Raw genomic sequence first — 23,529 nt, 5'->3', positions numbered from 1 at the left:
CATGAGGGGAGGCTGTGCATGTTGGAATACATTTCATCTTAATCTTGTTTTGTTCAATACAGCTTTAAAATGAAGAACAAAGAAAAGTACATTCAAACACTTACACGATATATATATATATATATATATATATATATATATATGTCTCTCTCTCTCTCTCTCTCTCTCTCTCTCTCTCTCTATATATATATATATATATATATATATATATATATATATATATATATATATATATATATATATATATATATATTATATATATATTATATATATATATATATATGTATTTATATATATGTATAATATATATATATACATACATACTTACATACACATATACACACACACATATATATATATATATATATATATATATATATATATATATATATATATATATATATATATATATATATATATATATATATATATATATATATATATATATATATATATATATGTATATATATATAAATTGCTTTACAGAGAACGCAAATTCTAAGAATTGCTTTGGGTCAGCATATTGTGATTTTGGTCTTATAGTGTCATTACGATAATGATTTAAATTTTAACCAGGTTATATCTCGCCCTTCTAAAGCACTTAAAAAATTTGGTAGCTAAGGCGTATATTTTAATCTGCAGAGATGTGTGTCAAAAGCAGAATGTCTTCGAACTGTGTTGTTGTTTGTTTTTGTTTTAGATAAATAAATAATCATGCGCAAAAATAAAGTATTTTATAAAGGCATGCACATGGTTTATAATCGGTTCATCGACATTGTTTTAAAAACATGCAGAAAATTATGGTATAGGATCAATACAAAAATATCATAAATTTAGAAAGAAACGTCATGCAGCAAGCGGACTTTTTAGATGGAAGAATACCACTTGGCTCTCCATTGCAAAAAAAAAAAAAAAAAATAATAATCATTGGAGAAAAGGTATTAAATAATGTATTTTTTTTATCCAAGCCAATCAAATTTGGAACTGAGAATCGAGCCAAATTTTTTTTTTGCGATGGATGGCCTAGTGTAATCTACAAGTAGCCAGGATTTTGGCCCTACTTTTGGGAAGGGTTGGGTGCAATCTTGAAGTCGCTGTCCAGATATCTGTCCAGCAACTGGCGCTGTCGGTCCATCTTCTCCTGCACGTCCTTGACCCGCTCTCTCATGCGGATAAAACTGGAAGGCTCATAAATTATATCATCGGGGGACAACCTTGACTCAACACGGTACTGTGGGCGGGGTCAACAGAGGTCAAGGTCAGAACAACGCTCGTATGGTGAAGGTTTGGGTAATTAAGATAATTAATTTTAATGATGGAACAAATGACAATGACAAGACTAACTAAAGCAATCATCAACCACCGCAAGCCGAGGAATATTGTTACATATTTTGACATTACAAGGGGGGGGGGGGTTCGGGAATAACATCTTATTTTTATTAGGTGACTATTTTTGTTATTTTTGGAACAAATGATTTTATTTCAAAACACTTTGACAAACTAGCAAGTCAATAATTATAATTTAGTTATAGAATTTGGAAAACGTTTCCTGGGTAGTTTATGAAAACTTTATAAGAAAGTATTAATGGCACTGTCCCAGGTAGCTGAGAGTGACCCGATCATTCTTGTTGGCATTAAAAAAAACATTTTTCTACATTTCGTCTTCTGGGTAACCTTAAATTAATTATTAAAAATAGATCTTAAGAAAAATTTTAAAAGTTTATATTTTAAGAATCAACATTACGAGTTGCAGTGAACTTGAAAATATATTTTTTTTTGCTTTTATACATATACCACTCCTACATTGAACCAGAGCGTTTACTTTAGCATGACAAACTATGCCTGTCTATTCAGGATATCTGTTACCAGTGGCGTAGCGAGGTCGGGTGTCACCCGGTGCGGCACTTAATGGTGTCACCCCCCCCCCCCCCCAGAGGCATAGAGACCCTTCCCAGGGACAAACTTTGAAATTTTCGATTTGCACCCCCGCTCAAGTTTTCGATTTTCACCCCCCCCCCCCTCAACCTTTCGATTTGCACCCTCCCCTCGATTTTTTCTCTACATATTTTGCTATTTTTTGCCTTGGTGTCACCCCCCCCCCCCCTAAATGGTGTCACCCGGTGCGGTCCGCACCCCCCGCCCCCCCCCCCCCCCCTCGCTACGCCCCTGTCTGTTACTATTGTTCAATAGGCTCTATTTCTCTAACGGTATTTATTTTGTTCCGAGGTATTTGAAATTATTCTTATAAGGTGTCGCAATTTTCGGTGTTGTAATACAATTTTTAAAAGGAAAAGACCTGGAGACGTGACATGGAAAAAAACCCACCAAGATGATTGGATAAACCTGCCGACAGGTAGAGAGACTAGCCCAGGACAGAGATGCCTGACACCAAGAAGATTGGATACACCTGGGGACAGTTGGAGAGACTAGCCCAGGACACATGGGGAGAGTTGGAGAGATTAGCCTAGGACAGAGATGCCTGACACCAAGAAGATTGGATACACCTGGGGACAGCTGGAGAGACTAGCCCAGGACACATGGGGACAGTTGGAGAGACTAGCCCAGGACAGTTGGAGAGACTAGCCCAGGACACCTGGCGACAGTTGGAGAGACTAGCCCAGGACAGAGATGCCTGACACCAAGAAGATTGGATACACCTGGGGACAGTTGGAGAGACTAGCCCAGGACAGAGATGCCTGACACCAAGAAGATTGGATACACCTGGGGACAGTTGGAGAGACTAGCCCAGGACACCTGGCGACAGTTGGAGAGACTAGACCAGGACAGAGATGCCTGACACCAAGAAGATTGGATACACCTGGGGACAGTTGGAGAGACTAGCCCAGGACACCTGGGGACAGTTGGAGAGACTAGCCCAGGACAGTTGGAGAGACTAGCCCAGGACACCTGGCGACAGTTGGAGAGACTAGCCCAGGACAGTTGGAGAGACTAGCCCAGGACACCTGGCGACAGTTGGAGAGACTAGCCCAGGACACCTGGGGACAGTTGGAGAGACTAGCCCAGGACAGATATGCCTGGAAAGCTCTTGTCAGCGGCCTATGTCCCAGGAGAGGCGAAAAACTAACCTAACCTAAAAGTCAATACTTGGGGACGTTTCGTCAATTTTCTATAATTTATTATGTTGAACATTGCTGTGTTGTGTCACGTTTGTTGACATGTACCACGTGGCACTGAGAAAACAAAACAAAAAGTTTATGGGAAAGGGCACATTTTTGTGTAGTTAATACTGAAAAAAATATTTTTAAAACACCCGATTTTCGAAAACTTTTTCAAAGATCAAACAATAAAATATGTATAATCCCATGTTTCAATAGCATTACACGCGATTTTAAACGCTATGAGTCCCCCGATTCAGCGTTTTCTGGGTCAATGCCATTAAAAAAAAAATAAAGGTAAAAATATCACAGGTAGTAGAGATGAATGTTGAACTGAGGCATGTTAAACAATTTAAAAAATAGCCCTTGTTCTTGACCAACGTACCTGCCAAGATAACAGATTTTTGGGTTTTGTGAAACCGTCAACATCTCTGATAGCTTTTCTGTCGGTGGGTTTGGGCTGAACCAAAATTCAAGGCAGGGATCACAAAAATTATTCAAATAAATCGGGGATTGAAAGAACTTCACTGCACGTTGGAACATTGTCTCGAACTATGTAATGTTCTTCACAAGAACGTTTTTAAAAATATAAGGTGATCAAGTTTACTGTTTATTAGTCTAAAGAAATCGCACGATGATACGGCCTTCCCCTACTATCTACACTGGCTGAATAAGAATCACACGTTAAATGTATTTAAATTTTATGAACGGGACTGGAATTTTAAAAATTATTGTTGACACTGATTCAAAACATGTTTTTACTATTTATCTATTCATTAAATGTATTTAATATTTACATAAGTTTTTAAATTTAGACTTTTAATTAAGTATAAAATAATAATGTGAAACAAAGACGTTAAAAAATGCTTTTTTTTTTTTAACTAAACAATGAGTAATTCAACTGGGATTCTTAAGAATCTGCTTTATAATAACAAATGCATTATTACAATTAATTTTTCAACGTATAATTAGTAATTACCACTATTCGTTTTGTAACTATGAAGAAATATAAACAAAGTTATTAATTTGGTTTAATTTAAAATTAGTTCCTATTAAAAATATCATATCCATGAAGATTGTCAATTACTTTTTTTTATAATAGCCTTCTTTGTTTACAACAAACATATTTTCAACATTCCAAGTCCATATCACATTTATTTGTAATTTATAATTATTTTTATATTATTTTTACACGCAAACAAATTAATTGAACCTATTTCCTATTCAGCAACAAATGATCAAATGAACGATACTTCAAATAAATGCAGACATGATTTTAATCTACTTCTACAATATCTGCTTGTTGCTAATTTAAAAAAAATGATTATAGCCCTCAACAATGAAACCGTGTCAATGAAATTCTTTCAGACTAAACTAAATACCTAGAGGAGGTATAACGAAGTTAAAGACTACATTAAAACACAGTGAACTCCGATTATGGTTTTGAAATTTTAAGCTGTAGGCTATGGCAGACACTAAAATCACTTTACATAGTTTGTGTGATGGTAGAAAAAAATTGAAGCAAAATAAAATCTAGTTTTCTAATATTTACTTTTCGCCAAAATCACTTTATACAGTTTGAGTGATGGCAGAAAAAAAATAAAGCAAAAAGAAGTTAATTTTTGAAAGTGAAATACATTTTCAAATATTTGCTTTTTCCCAAAAAAGTGATTCGCGTCTAAGAAGTGATAATTATTTTATTTACAGCCTTCTTTAGTAACAGTATGTGTGATAATGAAAAGCTAATTTCAACATTTACATTTCAACTCGCATCTTGATCACATTTAGTGGGCATAGATTTGTTAAACATCCACATTTATTGGGCATATATTTGTTAAACATCCACATTTTACAATGTGTCAACGGGTGTTTGGTGAGTGATGATATACTGTTATCAACAACTCATCTCTCAATGTGTTGTCTTGCTATCATCAACTACTATTAACCACATTAATAGGGTGTGTACGGTACTGTTATTTTTTTTTTAATTCTAGCTCTGAACTTAACAGTACACTTAACTTCATTTTGTTAAAAATGCAAAAAAATTTTTTTTTATATTTTGAATATGATTTTATACTTGATATGAAGAGTTCACTGTGTTAGGAAAACATCACATCTATGAAGTATTCTGCTAACTATTCATCATTAGAAAATAATTACATAATGAAATGGGCAAAAATTAATTGTCAACTGTGCATGAAATACATTTCGCTAGAAAAATGTTAAAATTTGAAAAAAAAATGTTGTAGATATATTATAACTTTCTAGACTATTCCTAAACGTATGCCTTCTACGTTTTAAAAAAAAATTAACTGGTAAATTTAAAGAAATACTATTTAAAGTATATTTAAATTTTAATTGATCCCAGCTTTTATTTAGCCAGGAATTTGCCATGACATGGCTAAGATAAGTAAAGTTTATCTGGCCAATACTGTGGCACTTACCAAAGGTGGTCTGGATGCATGGAGCGCGCCTGTGCTTGGCGTGCGGTAGTAAATCCCCTCCTGAAATAAGAGTTCTCTCAAAGGCTTTGGAAAAACTGAGCAAGCATTGCCATGGGCTTGACTCAAGCAAGTGACATGCTCCATTGAGTTGAGAAACATTTTTACAGTAGCTTGTAGCAGTATAACTTAGTTATTGCTTTAAAATAATGTCTTAAAGCTAAATAATTGGGTGCTAGAATCTTAGAGAGTTAAATTGAATAAAATCTACATGATTGTTTTCTTATGATTTATACGATGAAAATAATCTATTCTTTACATGTAATCCGGAATAGTTTTAACACTATTTTTTAATCATTTTAAATAGACTGGTATGTTTAAGTGTTATCTGTGTTTTTCAAATAATCTCCTAAATAAATTCAGTAAATATATTTAATATTTAATCAAAGCTATTGCATTTTAATCAATATTAATATTTGTGTTGAATACCAATGGTAAATAAAAATTTAATTAAATGCAATAATGTTAAATGCTGAAAAAAAATTGATTAATAACCGCCTTCCTGACAAAAACTGCACAACATCGCACACCAAAGCAGTCAACTGACAATAAAAATATATTTCACAAAATTGAAAAAGTAATGATTTTAAAAGAACTAATTTAGTATATGAAGTGAAATTGAAGGAATGTTCACACGATAAAAAAAAACTTTACAAGCATGATATCTGGATAAAGCATTGCATGCAAGCCGAGGAAGAAAACAAAAACTGCTCACAATTTGTTTGCTTTCTTTTTAAATAAAAAAAGCTTTTTTTAATCTTCCCAGAAAATGTGAAACTTTTGCCTGCAATAATCATTAGGTGAGCAGTCTTCATTGTTCCATCTAACCACATATCATGTGAAATGAAATGTGGTTTGTGTTACCTTGTGTTGTCAATGTGTCTGTGTGCTTTGTTCCAAATCAAGCTTTGTTTTAGTGAATGTGCAGATGGGCTAATCAAACTGGTGACTTAGTCCAAATTGTTATTAAATCGAAATCAAGGCAGAAAATTCTTTCGCCTCTGTGCCAGTCGTTCTAAGGGCTTTTGTATAATAGCTATAATAGGACAGACTGAATTGTATTGGCATTAACGAAATGCCAATATTTGATATCCGGTTTTGGCGCATTGAATGCGCCAATAGTTATATTATAGTCGACACCGTACTAACATAAAAAATAAAGAGCCACAAAGTTTTTTTAACCAGATGAGAAGCCAGTGATTTCTTTCACAAACACTCCATGTTATCCTCCATCTAGGGCAGACACCAATCTGCTAGGGCAGATACCAATCTGCCCGGCAGCTCTACCCACGTGACTATCGGCTTACCTCAAGTTCATCTCTCTTCAGCTCCCGGAGCTTGTTGGCCGCGAACTCTGAGCGGGGTCTTCTCTGCCTCTTGGGACCGTCAGCTTCCATCCTACTGCCGATAATTGCCGCCTGCCGGACCACAAGACGTGTCAGTTAGGAGGTTTTGGTTCTTGGTCAGTTAGTGGCACGGATACTTCTCACGTGCAAGCTCTCTCTGACGTGCAAGCAGCCAATCACGTGCAATATATTCCTCTAGCCGGTGCGGGTAGTTGGTCACGTGATTAACTCAAGTTTTAGCAATTCTTTTTTCTTTAGCTCAGGTTAAAATTTTCATTATACGCTAATTTCTTTTATTTTTTTGGTAATCTTTATAATTTAAGTCATTTATAATCTGAAATATTTGAATTTATCATTTTTTTTTCGCAAAAAAAGTAAAAGTTTTAATGTTTTTTTTTTAAACATAAACAAATTTTGTGACCAACTTGATCTATGTATTAATAGTCCAGTTACGTTGCGTAAATTGGCAAGAAAAAGAGCATTCCACCAAGGTTACCTGGCAACAATCCTAGCATTCTTTTGGTTTTCATTTCCTGTTAGTATGCATGGAACAGACGACCAGAAACGGAAATGACGTCAAGTAGCAGCCGACAGTAGAGCGGCAAGCAGGCATGGTGGTTACATGATACGTACACAAAACAAGAGCCAAGACCGCCACCGAGTTACGTGATACGCCGTAATATCCGGTTCTAGAAACAAAAATTTCCGTTAAAAATTGTTACCTCCCTTTTAAACTTAATTCTTGATTATATTACCCGCTTTACATTTATCATTTCGAAAAGTTCGCATTTGTTTAAAAGTAGCGATTCTTTATCACAGAAAATAAGGCCAAGCAATAATTTTGTTCACAAAAAATTGACAACATGCCTCCGCCCATGAATTGCTCCTTCGCTTCATGCAGCAAAAAAAAAATAATAATAATAATAATTTTGTAAAATAAAAAAATAAAAAAATAAACTGATTTTGTAGAATTAAACGTTTGAAATATACTTCGTGAAAAATAAAACAGGTATTTTTAACCATTTGATGTCGGTGGCCATCTTGAAATCATGCAGCGTTTTTATTATTTCAGAAGGCAGAAATAGTAGCAGCGAAAGTGTCATGGTTTTAATAAAGCTCTAGAAAAAAAGCGAAATGAAATAAAAAACGTGAAAGATCGACTTGATGGTGGAAAGAAAACACAATTTAAAACATTTATTGCCGTTTTTTTTTTTTTTTTTTTTTTGCTTTGTTTTTTTTTTTTTTACTTGAAGATGTGTTTTGTTCACTTTTCAACATTCCCCAATGTTATAGCACGTTTGTGTTTGTGTGTGTATTATTTTTTACACTGACATTTTGTTTGAGTGCCCCCTACGTGTGTGAATTGAAGCTGCCACACAAGGTAGTGACAGAGGAAACGTTAAGGCAAATAAAAGAACAACGACTACACATTGATGGCGGATAAACCAGCTGCAGCAATAGGAGATCAGGGCGGAAAACATTAGCTGTCAAAAATTGTGAGTACAAATCAATTGATGATGTGTGAATTTTCATTTTCCGTCCTCGAATTTGCTGATTTTCATTCTTTTTCTTATTTTAATTTTAAAATAGTATTTTAAATTTTTTTTTACTTTTAATTTTATTTATTTTTTATTTTTTATTTTTTTATATATATTTTTTTTTACAAAAAATGCAATAGCGAAAACCTTTTTAGAAACTTTTTAATAAAAATCTGGCTGACGGAAAATGAAATGATAAATAATACAATGGTAATCACCTTAGACCTATTGCTTGGCCCTGGGCCGTTCCAAGGGACATAAACCTGAGGGAAGTTCCCCAGAGATGGGCGAGGTGGCTTGGTCTCTGGACCATACTTTCCGCGGTGGGCGTATAGGTATCTCGACAAGGCCCGCTCTTTGACTTCCGGGATCGAGTAGTAGTAATCAGAAGCTCTCTCAAAGACTCGAGGCTCGCTGGCAGCCCTCGTCAAAACTCCAGGGTAGGATCTCCTGTTCTCGGCTCTTGCTCTAGCAAGCAGACTCGCGTCACTCCTCAAGACTCGTGGTCTGTGGGCCCACAGCGTGGAGGACGGGAGAGGCTCGCGGTACGGTGAGTCGTACATGCTGTGTCGACGTTGTGGCTCCACCGACGTGGCTCTGGCACTTCTCCGGAAGTCGGCTCTGACGGGAGCATGAGCCCACAGCTTTGTGCTGGGGATGGGCTCCGGGGCGTGGTAGGCTGGGGCTACTGGTTTCCTCGGGCGAGGGGGCAGAGAAACGCCCCTGAGACCTCTGATATCAGGGGGTGGGACTGAGCCTGCTCGGGCTCTGACGGACCAAGGGGATTCTCCCTGGGATAGAACGACTGGCTTAGAAGCGATGATGTTATGATTAATAGGACTACAACTACTATTAGGAACCAACATGACATAAACAGGCCCCGGGGGTGGCTGCCTGGCCAGCGCCGCTACCTGGATGTGTTGGTGCTGCTGGACTTGCTGTCCAGGGAGGGGCCGGGATACGGGCGGAGCTGTGCTGGCCCGTACCCTCCTGCTGACCGTTGCGGCCCGCGGGCTAATGTGTTGCTCTGTGGACACCTGCGTGGATGAGGGTGATACCATTCAAGGGAAACGAAGCTACTCATAGGGGATGAAATGGATCAGATAGTTCTGGGTGGGTAAGTGAGGGGGGTAAAGAGTTTGGTGGGTCAGGAGCTCTTCAGTTATGTGATTGCTAGTTGTGTTTTTTTTTTAAACTTCGACGTTTGTGACATTTGTCTTGAATGTTCAGTCAATGAGCTTAAAGTTTCGAAACACTTTCTCACAATTTGAAAAGTGTTAAAGAATTTGGATTGGATAAAAGCATTCACATTTCTGAAGGTTCCAGAGAAAACTGTACAAAAGTCAAGAGCACCAGAACACCAAACAGTGTCATCTAATGTCAACCTGGTCATCAGCAAAGGGTTAAAAAATGGAAGTTAACAAATCACTATGAGAAGTTAACAAATCACTATGAGAAGACTACCATGATTTCTGATATAAAAAAAACTTGAAAAAAAACGCATCAACACCTCACTATAACTTATGACAAAAGGTGAAAATAACGAACCCATCAAAACTGCAACACTGATACTACTTGCTAACTGTCTATAACAAATGTTATCAAGTGTAAAAAAAACTACTGTGTTCAGCAAACTACTACATTTTCTACTTGGCTTACTGATTGATATCCCCAATTTCTCGTTGACTGTATACGAAATAAAGAGGTGGAAAAAATAAATAGAAAAATATGAAAGAAATGTATACAGCATGAAAAAAATAGAGTCAAATAAAAAAGCATGATTAAATTAATTAATCTGAAAGAATAACAAAACAAAACAAAAAATATTCATGAAGAAAGTAATGGTGAATGGCTCTTAGCCTTTTCTAAATGTCTCACAGTCAGCCACCAGTGCTTTTAAGGTTAAACACAGCGGCGGTGTGTTCCAATAGGACTGAACAAACAGCCCGGACGTGCTAGGAAACTATAAATTATTGCTTGGCTCCTTAACATAACTCGGTGCGTTTCGGTAGCTCGCGATCGTGGTCGGTTTTGGTCTTGTTATGTACAAATCCTCGACATGTATCCCCCATCTCGCTTACCGTACATCACATACAAACATAAAGCATGTGTAAAAGTAAGCATAGATGTCAGGCACTGCTGGTTAAAATAAAAATTTTGTAATGCCGTTGTTGAAACAGGTGGAAAAAAGCAAACAAAAAAAAGTACAAGAAAATCACGCTTGGGATGATGGTAGAGTTTTGTGGGATTTATTAGTAAAGGGAGGTAATTTGTAAACATTTTTTTTAAAGTTGTGGTTTAGAGAGCAACGCCAACATGTTAGTAATAAAGCAAGCATATACAGGTAAAAATATTCTAAGGTAAACATCCTATAGCAAGCAGGGCTCTATTCAGGGGTAATAAGCCAGAGCACAAATAAGCCAGGGGAGAGCATTCGCAAAGCTTAAACATACAGGGAGTCAACCATGAAATCACTTTATTGTTTATTTGTAAGCTAGAGTTATATATCCTACTAAAATAGTAGCTCTTGAATTTTTAAGAAATAAAGTTTTATTCATTAATCTTTTTATTTAGTATTAATTACAAATAAATTATTCTAATAAATTAATTGTTTATGTATTATTATGATTATCTCCCTTGTCGCCGCATTTTAAAACACAAATGACTACAAGAGAAATCGAAATTGTTAATTTAAAGCAAAGCTGTTATAAAAACGTTATTCTAAATATCAAACCACGTTGACATTGTTGCTTCAACGGCCGCAGTCCGCATGTTGATGGTAAAAAAAAAACCTGACTTGATGAAATAGATACAAACATTAGTATCAGCCGTGTGAAGGTTCCACCACAGATCTCTAACAGATACGTTTTGTAGGACACTCTCGGATACATAAACAACGTACGTATTGCTCTTATAAACTAATACTTTCTAAATGGCGCTTTGTTACTATAGCAATAGTTTTTGGTCTAGTTTTTCTACGTCTAAACTTGTTTTTTTTTTTAACTTTTATTTTAGGCCGGATGCAGTTTCAAATAATTATTTTTTTTAACTTTTTAAAAGTATATTACAGGTTTTTCATCTTTTTATTATGCCTAAATATTCAATGCATAGATTTATTTTTAAGTTTGAAAACTTAATTAGTCTATTATTAAGTTGTAAATATTTAAACTTTTTTTTAAAGCTACAGCTAATATTTATTTATAACTTGTTAATATCATAGTTTGAACACAAAAAAAGTAATAATAAAGGGAAAAAAATGCGAAAGCAAAGATTGTTCATTCCATATGCAGTCACTGAAATGCACAGAAGCGTCTGAGAGTTTACGGAATGGAAGCAGAAGCACATAAAAAAGCTACAAGCATAGGGGGCAGGCGAGAGAGCGAACGATACGAACCACAAACATGACATTATTTGCACTGAGCCGTTGTCTTAAGGCTGGGCTAGACTTACTTTGGCATAAAGATTAGCTAAAGTTGTCAATGCTACTTTGTTTTTTTTTAATTCGTTTATATTAGCAAAATACTTTAATTGATAAGATTAAGCTATCTCATATTAGAAGCCTTTATCCCAAAGTAGGTCGCGGCCATTTCACCCCCGTGACATTACGAGATTATACCCAAACCGCCAAGTGTATACATATTTTAGGCGACAAGTAAATCAACATACAATTTAATCAGATTTTTCCCCAAACTGTCAATACCCGTATACGGTATTCCTAAATGTGCAGTAAGTGCATCAATTAGATTTTTTATTTCTTTTAAATTTTGGAGTAAAGTTTTTTTTTATCTTGGGATAATCCCGCAATGCCACTGGGCCCATTAAGGAGGAGATTACCTTGATATTAATCTTCTCTAACACAGTAAGCTTGGTGGGGGATCCACTATCGCCGCCGGCCCTGTAGACGGGCAGGTGCAGCTTCTTGTCAGACGGCAGACTTGTCTCGCTGACCACCAGCGGGAACACGTCGACGTGGTGGTGCTGACCGCCGTCCAGTCGCGAGCGGTAGGAGGAGACGGGCACGCTGTGGGCGCGCCCAGAGATGTGAACGGGCATGGTGACGGTGCGATGGACGTAGGGCGATGGGCTGCTGACCGTGGCGACGCTGTGACCACGAGCGTAGTCGCCCCTGTTGACGTGGTCCCTGATATCGGTTCGGATGTCACGAAGTCTATTTAAGTACTTTGATAAAAATGAATCAGCCGGGCTGACATCCTTGGGTGCGATGCTTAATATTCTCTCATCTAATCCGATGTGTGATCCCCTTAACGGAATGGGTGGAGGGTAGTATCTAAACCCATAGCGGTTCTGACCATCTTCTGACACGGCACTGCCTTCAACACTGAGTACGAGGCTGGCGTTCTTGTATTCGGGGAGTTTAGAGTTGGCCAGGACTGCTCTTGCCTTGGCCGCGGTGCTTGATACTAGTGAGTCTAGCAGGGGGTGGGTGCTGGGGGAGGGGAGCGCCACGTCACTACTCCTTGAATAGGATGGCAGCACTGTAACTCTGGGGAGGGAGCTTTGTGGTGGGGACAGACGGGGCAGGCTAGATGTGTATGAGGGTAGAGGGCTGTCGTCTTCGTGGGTCAACTCCAGAATTCCGTGCCTCGACGGACCGAAGGGAACATAGTCATACATCTCGGCCATATCAGCTTCATAGGAGCCGTCGTATTCTCCGTCGTAGCTGCTCAACTTCAGAGGAGAAATGCCGGACGGCCGAGGACAAGAGTAGGTTCCAAACGAATCAGAAGCATCGTAGTACTCGTCTTCACTACCATCGGGTGAGCCAGCTCTATGGTAGGAACTACTCACGGGCGACCTGATGATCCTGTACTTCCGCCTGTAAGACTCGGGCTCGTAATCTTCATCGTCGCTGCCAGCATAGTCGTAGTCGCTGCTGGCCTCGGCTCTAGAGATGTAGGGCGAGGTGGATCTGTAGGACGGGCTGTAGTCTCTCCCAGAGTCCGAGAGAGCCGATGTGTAGGGTACCAGTGACCGGATGTTGCTGGGACTGCTGGAGCGGGGCAGGTAGGAAGTGTAGGAGATGTTGGAGGCAATGTCTCTGGGAAATGGCCGCGGTGGGAGGGAAGATCCCCTAAGGTAAGAGTCAATTCTAGACGAGAGCAGGGACGTCGGGGGCGGGCTTGATGCCAGAGCGGATCTGATTTTCTCGGCGTTGCGGTACGGCACTACAGCTGAGACGGGTTTGATGTCCACTGGAGGCAGGGATTGGAGGCGCTTGGTTGGCCGGCTGATCCGTGTGGGGGTGCTATCTCGTGAACTACTAGACGGCCTCTGTGTTAGACAATTGTAAACCCAGTTACACACAATACAGGTAGCTATTCATTTACCCTGGGTGGTTTGTTTTATAACTGATAGTCCCATGGTTACACGGATAATGGGGTGCTATCTCGTGAACTACTAGACGGCCTCTGTGTTAGACAATTGTAAACCCAGTTACACACAATACAGGTAGCTATTCGTTTACCCCATGTGGTTTTTACTTTGTTAACTGATAGTCCCATGGTTACTCGGATAACGCAATTTCTTAACGATATTCTACTGAAATATTCTTTATAAAAATTTAAACGTTAAGACCAAATACCGAACGCGTTTTCAAGAACTCTATTCTTTAAAACTAGCAAAAGTTACAAAAAATACGTTGATACAACCTGCTTTATGTCGGTGACTGATTCTCTGCAAGATCTATTCGAGCACTACTTATCACTACCCCATGACAGGCCTTAACTATGGCGTACTGCTGTCAAACCTATCGCGATACGGGGGGTGCTGGTCTACTCTCGTGTATAGTAAACGAAGGTTTTTACAATGGTCAAATATTCGAGACACTTCCGTAGCAACAGGTGGCTGAACGGTGAACAAAATCAAAGAAAAAAAAACTGACAAATAAAAAAAAATCAATGTCAAGGACTGTGTGAGCAAATGAATAACTGAACATCCACTTGAGAAACTGGCCAGTGCCATATGAACAATGCCCAAATTCATGGAGGGGGGAAATGCTTCTTTGAAGCCTATAGGTCGACACACCGGACATCTAGTACTACAATTGTATGGGAGGGGTGGGGGCAAACAGGATTACAGTAGGAAGGATGGCGTCGCAAAATGTTTTAGATAATTGGTAATCGGGAGATCTAATCAAGGAAGGAAAGGGGGGCAGATGGGGTATGTGTGATTGACAAAATGAAACAAAAAAAATACAACTTAAGACCAATGATTGAGATCTGTGGAGGTACCTCACAGCGTAATGCAGCAGTACGCTTGTACACTAGCGTGGCGTACAGTGTGTACACTTTGTACACCAACCTAGCATACAGTTTGTATTAGAGTCAACTTAAAGAGCAGACAAACTGGTTGGAGGTCAAGAGAAGAGAAACATTGTTTATGTGATAAGTGGAGAAATAAAAAAGCTAAATCTGAAAATGTAAAAAGCAAATCAATCTCATATTTAACCCACCAGAATAGGATGATATCTGAGGAGAAATGGATGGTTTATTTAGTACACGAAACACAATACATGATTCTTGTGTATAACATGGAACAAGTTGTAATAAAACATTTCATTTGACATGTGTTAAGCAGGTGTGTAAGATTTAAGAATTTAATCTAAGTTTAATTTGGCTCATGAATATCTATAAGCCGAAGTAATTGACTTTAATAGTAATTTTCAACAAATTAGGAAAGGCGATACTTTAAAAATTTAATAGCGTTAATCTTAGATAACCTTCTTATAGACTATATCTTCTTTGTCGCCTACAAAAAAGCATGAAAATAACATACATGGAGCATTGTATACAATCACCCAGTGAAAAAAAAAATCTTTGTCAATATTTTATAAATTTTTCTTTCTTGTATGTTTGCTCCTCATTTCGTAAGTTTAAACTAGTTTTTTGTCGTTACGTATCACCTAAACAAAGGTAAGTTTGTGCTGTGGAAAGGTGAAAAAGAAAGGGGTACTCACAATGGCGGCATTGACACTCCGCAAGAGTTCATTGTCCTTGCCACGGGAGCGGGTGGCGGCCTCGTAGGTGTCCTCAAGGACAGCGTTCGAAAGGTAGTCCGCCCTGTGGATGCTGTCGTCTATGGCGTAGTCGTGGCGGACATTGGCTGAAATACGAGAAGGGAATTTTTTCAAAGAGAATACAACAGGGGCATGGAATCAATGGTCTTAAAACATTTCAGTTGAATATAATAGAGGCATTGAATCAATGGTCTAAACGCTTTAAAATTAAATGCAATAACGGCAATCGTCTAAAAGTGTTCACTTTAAATACAATAGTAGCATTGAATCACTAGTTTAATACATTTCAGTAGAAATGAAACAATGGTCTAAACGGTTTCAATTCAGGGGCGGAACTACCATACCGCCAGACCCCGCAATGCGGGGGGGGGGGGGGGGGCAGGACGTTTAGGGGCCCAGTTCCGACCAAAAAACAATCAATTTTTTTTTCAAAAATTATGTTTCTCATGCATCTTGAAAGTGGTTTTGTAAAAAATAAAACAAGAGGTCTACTATAGCAGAGATTGTTGGGTAGAAAAATATTTTAAAATCTACAAGAGCTATAGTTTGAAAGGTAGGTAAACATTCACACGACTTTCATGACTTACTGCCCTTCTTTAAAATAGGGATGCCCACGAAGCTCATTTAAATAGTTTTGTACTATGTATATTAAAAAGCAATTAATTCTCTGAATTGTTACTTAAATAAGACGTACTATACAATAGCATAGTTGTAAAAATCAATATTTTCAAAATTGATATTATAAAAGCCACAAATGAAAAAAATAAACATAACGCGAGAAACCATTCACGAATCAAGCTAACGTCTTTATATATTTTTGACCAGCATGATTATGTTTCATTAACAACTATAGATAGGTTTGGACTAAATTTTTTCTGGTTTGTTCTCTCAGAATGGTTATATATTGCAATGAAGTAGACCAGGGGTCGGCAACCTTTTGAAGCGGGAGAGCCAAAAGTTACAATTTTCAAAATTTCCCTGTTTTTAAAGAGCCACTAACATTTTTTTATATCAAATATCTTATTTTTTATTAAGATTATTAGTATTTGTTCAAGGAGCTGGAGAGCCGCATCTTGATATCAAAAGAGCCGCATGCGGCTCGCGAGCCGCAGGTTGCCGACCCCTGAAGTAGACTAAAGTACTCAGTTAGGATATAGATTATATATATATATATATATATATATATATATATATATATATATATATATATATATATATATATATATATATATATATAGGGGGCCCTAGTTTTTTCTTTGCGGGGGAGCCTTTGATTTCTAGTTCCGCCAGTTTCAATTAAAAATACAACAGATGCACTGAATCAACCGTTTAAAAAATATTAATTAAAATATCACAGCGATACTAAATTAATCTTCTAAAAGTGTTCAATTAAAATACAATAACGGTATTGAATGAACCGTATAAGCGTTTTCAGTTAAAATAAAATTACTACACTGAATCAATGATATAATAGAACAGAGAAGTGTATGTCATATTTCATTGAGAAATAATGACAAGGTATGCCTCCATACAGTATCTTAAAAGCTTTAAACTAAATTTGAGACCATGATATAGGTCAAATAATAAGGATGGATGTATCATACATTTGTTCGGCAAAGTTTTATGTACTGGTAATCAAAGGTAAAGTTTTTTGTTTATTTTTTATTTTTTTAGAAAAAGCCTATGAACATTTATCCGGCAGGGTGCACATAAAGTCCTTAAATCCAGTTGCGTTCCAAGGCGAGGTGCGGGAGGGGGGGGGGGGGGGGGTTCATCAGCACAGTGTGACACAATGTACGGGGCGACACCAAGCCAAAACATCGTTAAATTAAGTGTCAACAATGGTTTTTTTACAGTTTAAATGATAACATAGTAGGAGGGGTGCGCCACCGAACCGAAAATGCTAAAACATAGATGGGGGGGGGGGGGGGTGACACAATTATTTCCCGAGTGACACCCGACCTTGCGAAGCCACTGCTAATACTCTAATATTAGGATCATTTACAGGAAAATCCATAACAATTGGGTTCCTGTATGTTACCAGCTTAGATGAACCAATAGGTGACACTTTTCAAAAATATTTGGTGCCACTGTTTTGTCTACAGACTTTGTGTGCACTCTGTGTTGATGCGTGTAGTATATAAGAAGTCTTACAGTAATTGCTATATCTGGGGGCGGCTACAACAGGTCCGTGCCGTCTGACCGGCATGGCGAACGTTCTTGGATGATACACCGAGTGGCCCTTTGTGCCCTGAAAAATAATAAGGTAAGAGGTCATTCAGTTGTGATGGCATAGAGATGTGCATAAATAATTTGTTGTATTAGCAAAGGTATATGTGCTGACACTCAACGTTCTGTATTTCAGGGGACGTTACCGCTATAGTTCACTTCAACAAAAAGAGTAATCCGAATTCGGCAATGACACATTTGTGGATGTATTTATTTTTTAATTATTTATTTTTACGAAAAAATAAAATATGTTTTTAAAAATAACTCATCTTTTTTAGTTAAATACTTTGCCCATTTTTAAAGTGAGTAATAAATAGTTTTATGTTTGTGTTTAACATGGTCTAAAAGACAAATATTTAAAGAGTTGTTTCCCTTGGGGTTTTGAAAGTGAAAAAACGGGCTGGAAGGATTGAAATATTGTTGTCTTAAAAATGCAACTCATGCGCTTTTCGAAATTAGTATACTTTCCGAAAAATTATATAGTGAAAAAATAAATATACTTGTTGTAACATCTATAATTGGACATTTAGTGCTACTAATCGTTGAGTCCAATACATGTAGGCTATTGCGTTATTTTTATTCATTTGAACGCATACTTGATATATTGCATTGAATCAAGATTCAACATGTTGTAAACAAATGTTCTTCTTTACATCAATTTTTAGCATATAAAGTAGGCTCTGACTGTGTGAGCGGTGAGGGGAAAGGGGGGGGGGGGGCGTGATGCTTATTAGACAAATTTTGTTCAATCGTTATTTATAATAATGTTGTTTTTTTTAATTAAAAATAATAAATTTAAGTTAAATTGTAGAAATCGGCGTTCCTTAATCAGCACTTGGAATAATCTTTTAAGTAGATCCAGACATTAAATTGATAAATCATTACACGACTGATAATTTAGTTTTACGAAACGTTCAGGCGACTAACATTAAGCACAACTATTTTTTTTCTCGTAAATATCTAATTTTGTTTATATCAAGTTAGAATCTAATTACATAGAGCAAGAGAACTATTACATTCGGTAACTCGAGTAACTGTATTGTGGAAAAAAAAATAAGTTTCCTAAAGTTAAACATTTAACTGTAGCTAAACTACTCAATTATTATGATACAAGTTTTTTTCAAACATCATCCTACTAAAACAATGTCAATTTAAGGCAATGAATAAATATATATATATATATTAAAACATTTGATTTGTAAAGTAAGCAACTTTTAAATAGCAAGCTAATGAACACAATTAGTGAGGTTGTTAGCACCACTGACAGTATTACAGCTGTCACAGACACGAATAAATAATTTAACCTTTAATTTTTAAACCACAGAACTAATGAGAAATTAGTCAACCACACGATAACAATATGTCCGCTTATCAAGGAACTATAAGAACATTATACCGGCAGTTCCCTGAGATAAAAGCACCGGTACCCGAGAGAACCTTCTGGATAGTAAACACCTACCCTGCGTTCAAGACGAAAGAACAGACGGGCCGGAGGATGCCAGATTTATCCAGCCGCGCAACACACGGACGTTGGTGAGCACGCGCGGGGAGCCAGAGTGAGCACGGTACAGGTAAGGAATGGGTTGCAGTGTGTGGGGACTCTGTGAGCACAGGTGGGGTGGGTAGGTGGGTGGGTGGGTGGGTGGGTTTGACGTAATAGCATGAAGACCTGTGCCAATTTTTTTTAAAATAATACTTTTGTACTCTTAAACATTGACTACTGGTGTAAGCATTGTTTGATTTATTTTTAGATTGATCTAAACCAAAAATCAGGAAAAAAATGTTGGCCATGGTTTGTATGTACAAGACGTTAACATGAGGACTTTTATCATGCAAGTTAACAACTTCCTACTAGTACCTGTTCCATAATTATAAATCCGTTTTCGTCAAATAACTTGTTAAAAAGATGTAATATATGTATTTATTACAGCATCTAGGCCATGATAGGTCGGGATTCTGTAATGAGAACGGGATCTGTTTTGCTTAGCCTGCACTTGAGTCTGCAGAGTTAAACGCCTACGCGAATTCTTTGTGAGTAACGATTTGATGTAAGGAAAAACAAGTTTGTTTTTCTTAAATACTTTAATTTAGGTTAAGAAACGAAATAAAATTTTCTCAGAGGCTGAATAAGGGATAAAACTAGCTAACAGCATAGGTTCAACAATATCAAATGTTCTAATTTAATTTTAACATGAATATTGTAATTCTAATTTAAATAAAATGATTGTTTGTGTAATTTTTTTAAAAATGTTAACTAGTTCCTTATTCTTTTTAAACACGATCCTAGGTCTACTCATCTACACATTGCTGAGTTTAATTTGCTTACGTCACAAGTCTGTCGTGCAGGTGATTCAACTTCAGCTCAAAATAGCTGTGGCTGTACGGAGTTTTATTTGTTAGACTCGCATCCCAAACATTGGATGTTCTTGTGTGAGATTAATCGAGAATCAGATGGTATAAATAGATCTATTTGGAATGTAGAATAGCTTCTTGCAGCAATGCAATCAGTTCGTTATAATTAAAATGATGAAAACACGAATTCAATAATTAGCACCACCAACACCCCTCTCCCCCTAAATCAGATACAAATTTTCTATAAAGTACAACTAGGTAATTTTTTATTTTCATCAAAGCTGATGATTATAATTGCTATCCTCTACCTTCAAATGAGGACTCATCAAGCCCTAAACCCATGTTTAATGTAACCTAGGGTTACAATGTCCAGACGGAAAGACCAGACACTACTTCGTTTATACGGATAAACAAAAGATGATACTGCTGTTTAAACTGACTTTGTTTATCTTAAGGTTTTTTTTTTCTTCCCAGCAGAACTTAACAGACCTATGGCATGACAATACCAGCTAAAAAAGCCTCTCTTTTTTAAACCCTTCACAACATCAAGTAAACAACGCCATTTTGTTTTATCCTTCGTGGTATCTTCCTCCCCACTACCCAAATCTCCCAATGACCCCCCCCCCATTATTTCTAAATCGCCCATCCCCCTCCCCCATCACCCAAGGTGCACACAGAGTACTGTATCAACCTTACACAAATCTACCCATCCCTCCCCCACCACCCATGGTGCACACAGAGTACTGTATCAATCTTACACAATACCCATCCCTCCCCCTCCCCCACCACCCATGGTGCACACAGAGTACTGTATCAACCTTACACAAGTCTACCCATCCCTCCCCCACCACCCATGGTGCACACAGAGTACTGTATCAACCTTACACAAGTCTACCCATCCCTCCCCCTCCCCCACCACCCATGGTGCACACAGAGTACTGTATCAACCTTACACAAGTCTACCCATCCCTCCCCCTCCCCCACCACCCATGGTGCACACAGAGTGTTGTATCAACCTTGCACAAGTCTACCCATCCCTCCCCCTCCCCCACCACCCATGGTGCACACAGAGTACTGTATCAACCTTACACAAGTCTACCCATCCCTACCCCTCCCCCATCACCCAAGGTGCAGACAGAGTACTGTATTAACCTAACACAAGTCTACCCATCCCTACCCCTCCCCCATCACCCAAGGTGCACACAGAGTACTGTATCAACCCTACACAAGTATACCCATCCCTCTCTCACTGACTGGGGTATCGGGTCAAGAATGATCTACCTGTCATTACCACCCACCCCTACCCCAAAAGTTGCCCTCACTTGTCTTACCTGCAAACATGCATGTTGTGAGCATGTTAAGGCCCGTGTTGGGGGGGGGGGGGGGGGGATGGTGTACCTGTGCACATAACTAGATCCTAGTTCCTAGCCCAGCCGTGTATTTGGGTGTGCATGCTAAAAATTAATTTAATTCGCCCAAAGTTTTCTCAAAATAGCCCAAGAACAGAACATAGAAAATTACTTTTAAAAGTTGAAAAACGAAGAAATCTCTATAAATAGCCATACCTCTAGTTACTCCCATCATGGCCTAAGGCCAATAATTATGTGATTAACAATAGTGAAATTTACGTGGGTAAAACGCAACTAACTTCTTAGCTATCAACAGTTTTCATCTAGTGGAAGAAACCATTTTTTAATTGGATCCTAATGAAGTTATTCAGCATAAAAATCGTTTTTAGAACTTTGAATATTTTTTTATTTATGTTGTTGTTGTTGTTTTTACTTCTTAATTATTGTTGTTTTACATGTTTTTAAATACAAATTTATGAAAACAAAGACTAATACCTAACGCATGAAGGTCTAGAAACTAAGAGTGGATGGGAGGGAGGGGGGGAGTGAATCCAGGTTTATGTATTGTATCACGTATACATTGCAGCAAAAAAAAAATGCTGAGGGGAGGTAATTAGGTAAGACGGATGTTGGAAGGTCGTAACAAAAGGTTGGTTGAAAACTAGGTACCAGTCATAGGTAGGTACACATGATGTGTGGAAGTATTGAGGTAATAGACATGTAGACTTACAGATGGTTGTTGGAGATGTTGAGGTATTACATGAGGTATAAACATACAATAGTTGCAAGTCTTGAGGTATTACATGAGGTGTAAACATACAATAGTTGCAAGTCTTAAGGTATTACGTGAGGTATAAACATACAATAGTAGCAAGTCTTTCGATATTATATGAGGTATAAACATACAATAGTTGCATGTCTTGAGGTATTACATGAGGTATAAACATACAATAGTTGTAAGTCTTGAGATATTACATGAGGTATAAACATACAATAGTTGCAAGTCTTTCGATATTATGTGAGGTATAAACATACAATATTTGCAAGTCTTGAGGTATTACATGAGGTATAAACATACAATAGTTGTAAGTCTTGAGATATTACATGAGGTATAAACATACAATAGTTGCAAGTCTTTCGATATTATGTGAGGTATAAACATACAATATTTGCAAGTCTTGAGGTATTACATGAGGTATAAACATACAATAGTTGTAAGTCTTGAGATATTACATGAGGTATAAACATACAATAGTTGCAAGTCTTTCGATATTATGTGAGGTATAAACATACAATATTTGCAAGTCTTGAGGTATTACATGAGGTGTAAACATACAATAGTTGCATGTCTTGAGGTATTACATGAGGTATAAACATACAATAGCTGTATGTCTTGAGGTATTACATGAGGTATAAACATACAATAGTTGTAAGTCTTGAGATATTACATGAGGTATAAACACATAAAAGCTGTAAGTTTTGAGATATTAAAGTATAAAAACAAGCCTTAATTTAATGTACTTATTTATTTAACTAGTGATTTATTAACTAAAGTCGACACATGACCATACGCCATGCTGGATGTCAATATTTTCTTTAACAGTTTCATTGTGGCCACCCCACTTCGGTATTCCCGTGTCAGTTATAAAAAAATTGTTTGGACCACAGCCAAATGGTAGGTGTCAAGAAAAGAAAGATTGTCTTACAACTGTGCCATATCCTATGTAAAAAGAAACGTAGCTCAACTAATTAATCGGGAGAAGATCTAAGCTTAAGTAAACCTAGAACAAAAAACCAAAGCTGGCTTACTCTCTCGCGTGTTGCATGACACACCTAATGTATAAGGCAAAAACGTTTATTTTAATTATGTTTTGTTTATGTTTTTCATAGTATAGGCTGCATTATTATGATTGTTGGTATTGTTTTGTTTTGGTAAATATCCTTAAAGCGTGTGTTTATTTTCTTTAATAATTGTTCTGGCTTATCATTATGACAGTAAATCATTAATGAAAACGATGTAGTATTTTAATTAACACCCGGTAAAAAAAAATTATTGTGGGCT

General features: G+C 37.3%; 2 protein-coding genes across 12 annotated transcripts in view; one reads left to right on the top strand and one right to left on the bottom strand.

Moving 5' to 3' along the window:
- The window catches only part of LOC131935375 (putative tRNA N6-adenosine threonylcarbamoyltransferase), a 325,139-nt gene that overhangs the window by 242,689 nt on the left and 58,921 nt on the right, over positions 1-23,529 (top strand). The window lies entirely within an intron of this gene.
- The window catches only part of LOC131935367 (uncharacterized), a 45,459-nt gene that overhangs the window by 8,967 nt on the left and 12,963 nt on the right, over positions 1-23,529 (bottom strand). For 6 of the 11 annotated variants that reach the window (XM_059291735.1, XM_059291731.1, XM_059291733.1 and 3 more), the window contains exons 2-8: positions 17,692-17,788; positions 15,478-15,623; positions 12,336-13,793; positions 6,925-7,035; positions 5,561-5,620; positions 3,502-3,576; positions 1,062-1,231 (exon numbers count right to left, since the gene is read on the bottom strand). In XM_059291735.1, coding sequence (XP_059147718.1) covers positions 1,062-1,231; positions 3,502-3,576; positions 5,561-5,620; positions 6,925-7,035; positions 12,336-13,793; positions 15,478-15,623; positions 17,692-17,746 — 2,075 coding nt within the window. In that variant the 5' untranslated portion in view covers positions 17,747-17,788. Of the gene's footprint in view, positions 1-1,061; positions 1,232-3,501; positions 3,577-5,560; positions 5,621-6,924; positions 7,036-12,335; positions 13,794-15,477; positions 15,624-17,691; positions 17,789-19,162; positions 19,331-23,529 lie in introns of those variants that run through there. The other 5 variants (XM_059291739.1, XM_059291740.1, XM_059291741.1 and 2 more) reach the window with 3 other exon arrangements.

Source organism: Physella acuta, unplaced genomic scaffold, assembly GCF_028476545.2.
Source record: "Physella acuta isolate Inbredline_101_S28 unplaced genomic scaffold, ASM2847654v3 ptg000144l, whole genome shotgun sequence".
NCBI classification, from domain to species: Eukaryota; Metazoa; Mollusca; class Gastropoda; family Physidae; genus Physella; species Physella acuta.
The sequence above is the reverse complement of the archived record's forward strand: the minus strand, read 5'-3'. Positions and strand labels throughout refer to the sequence as shown.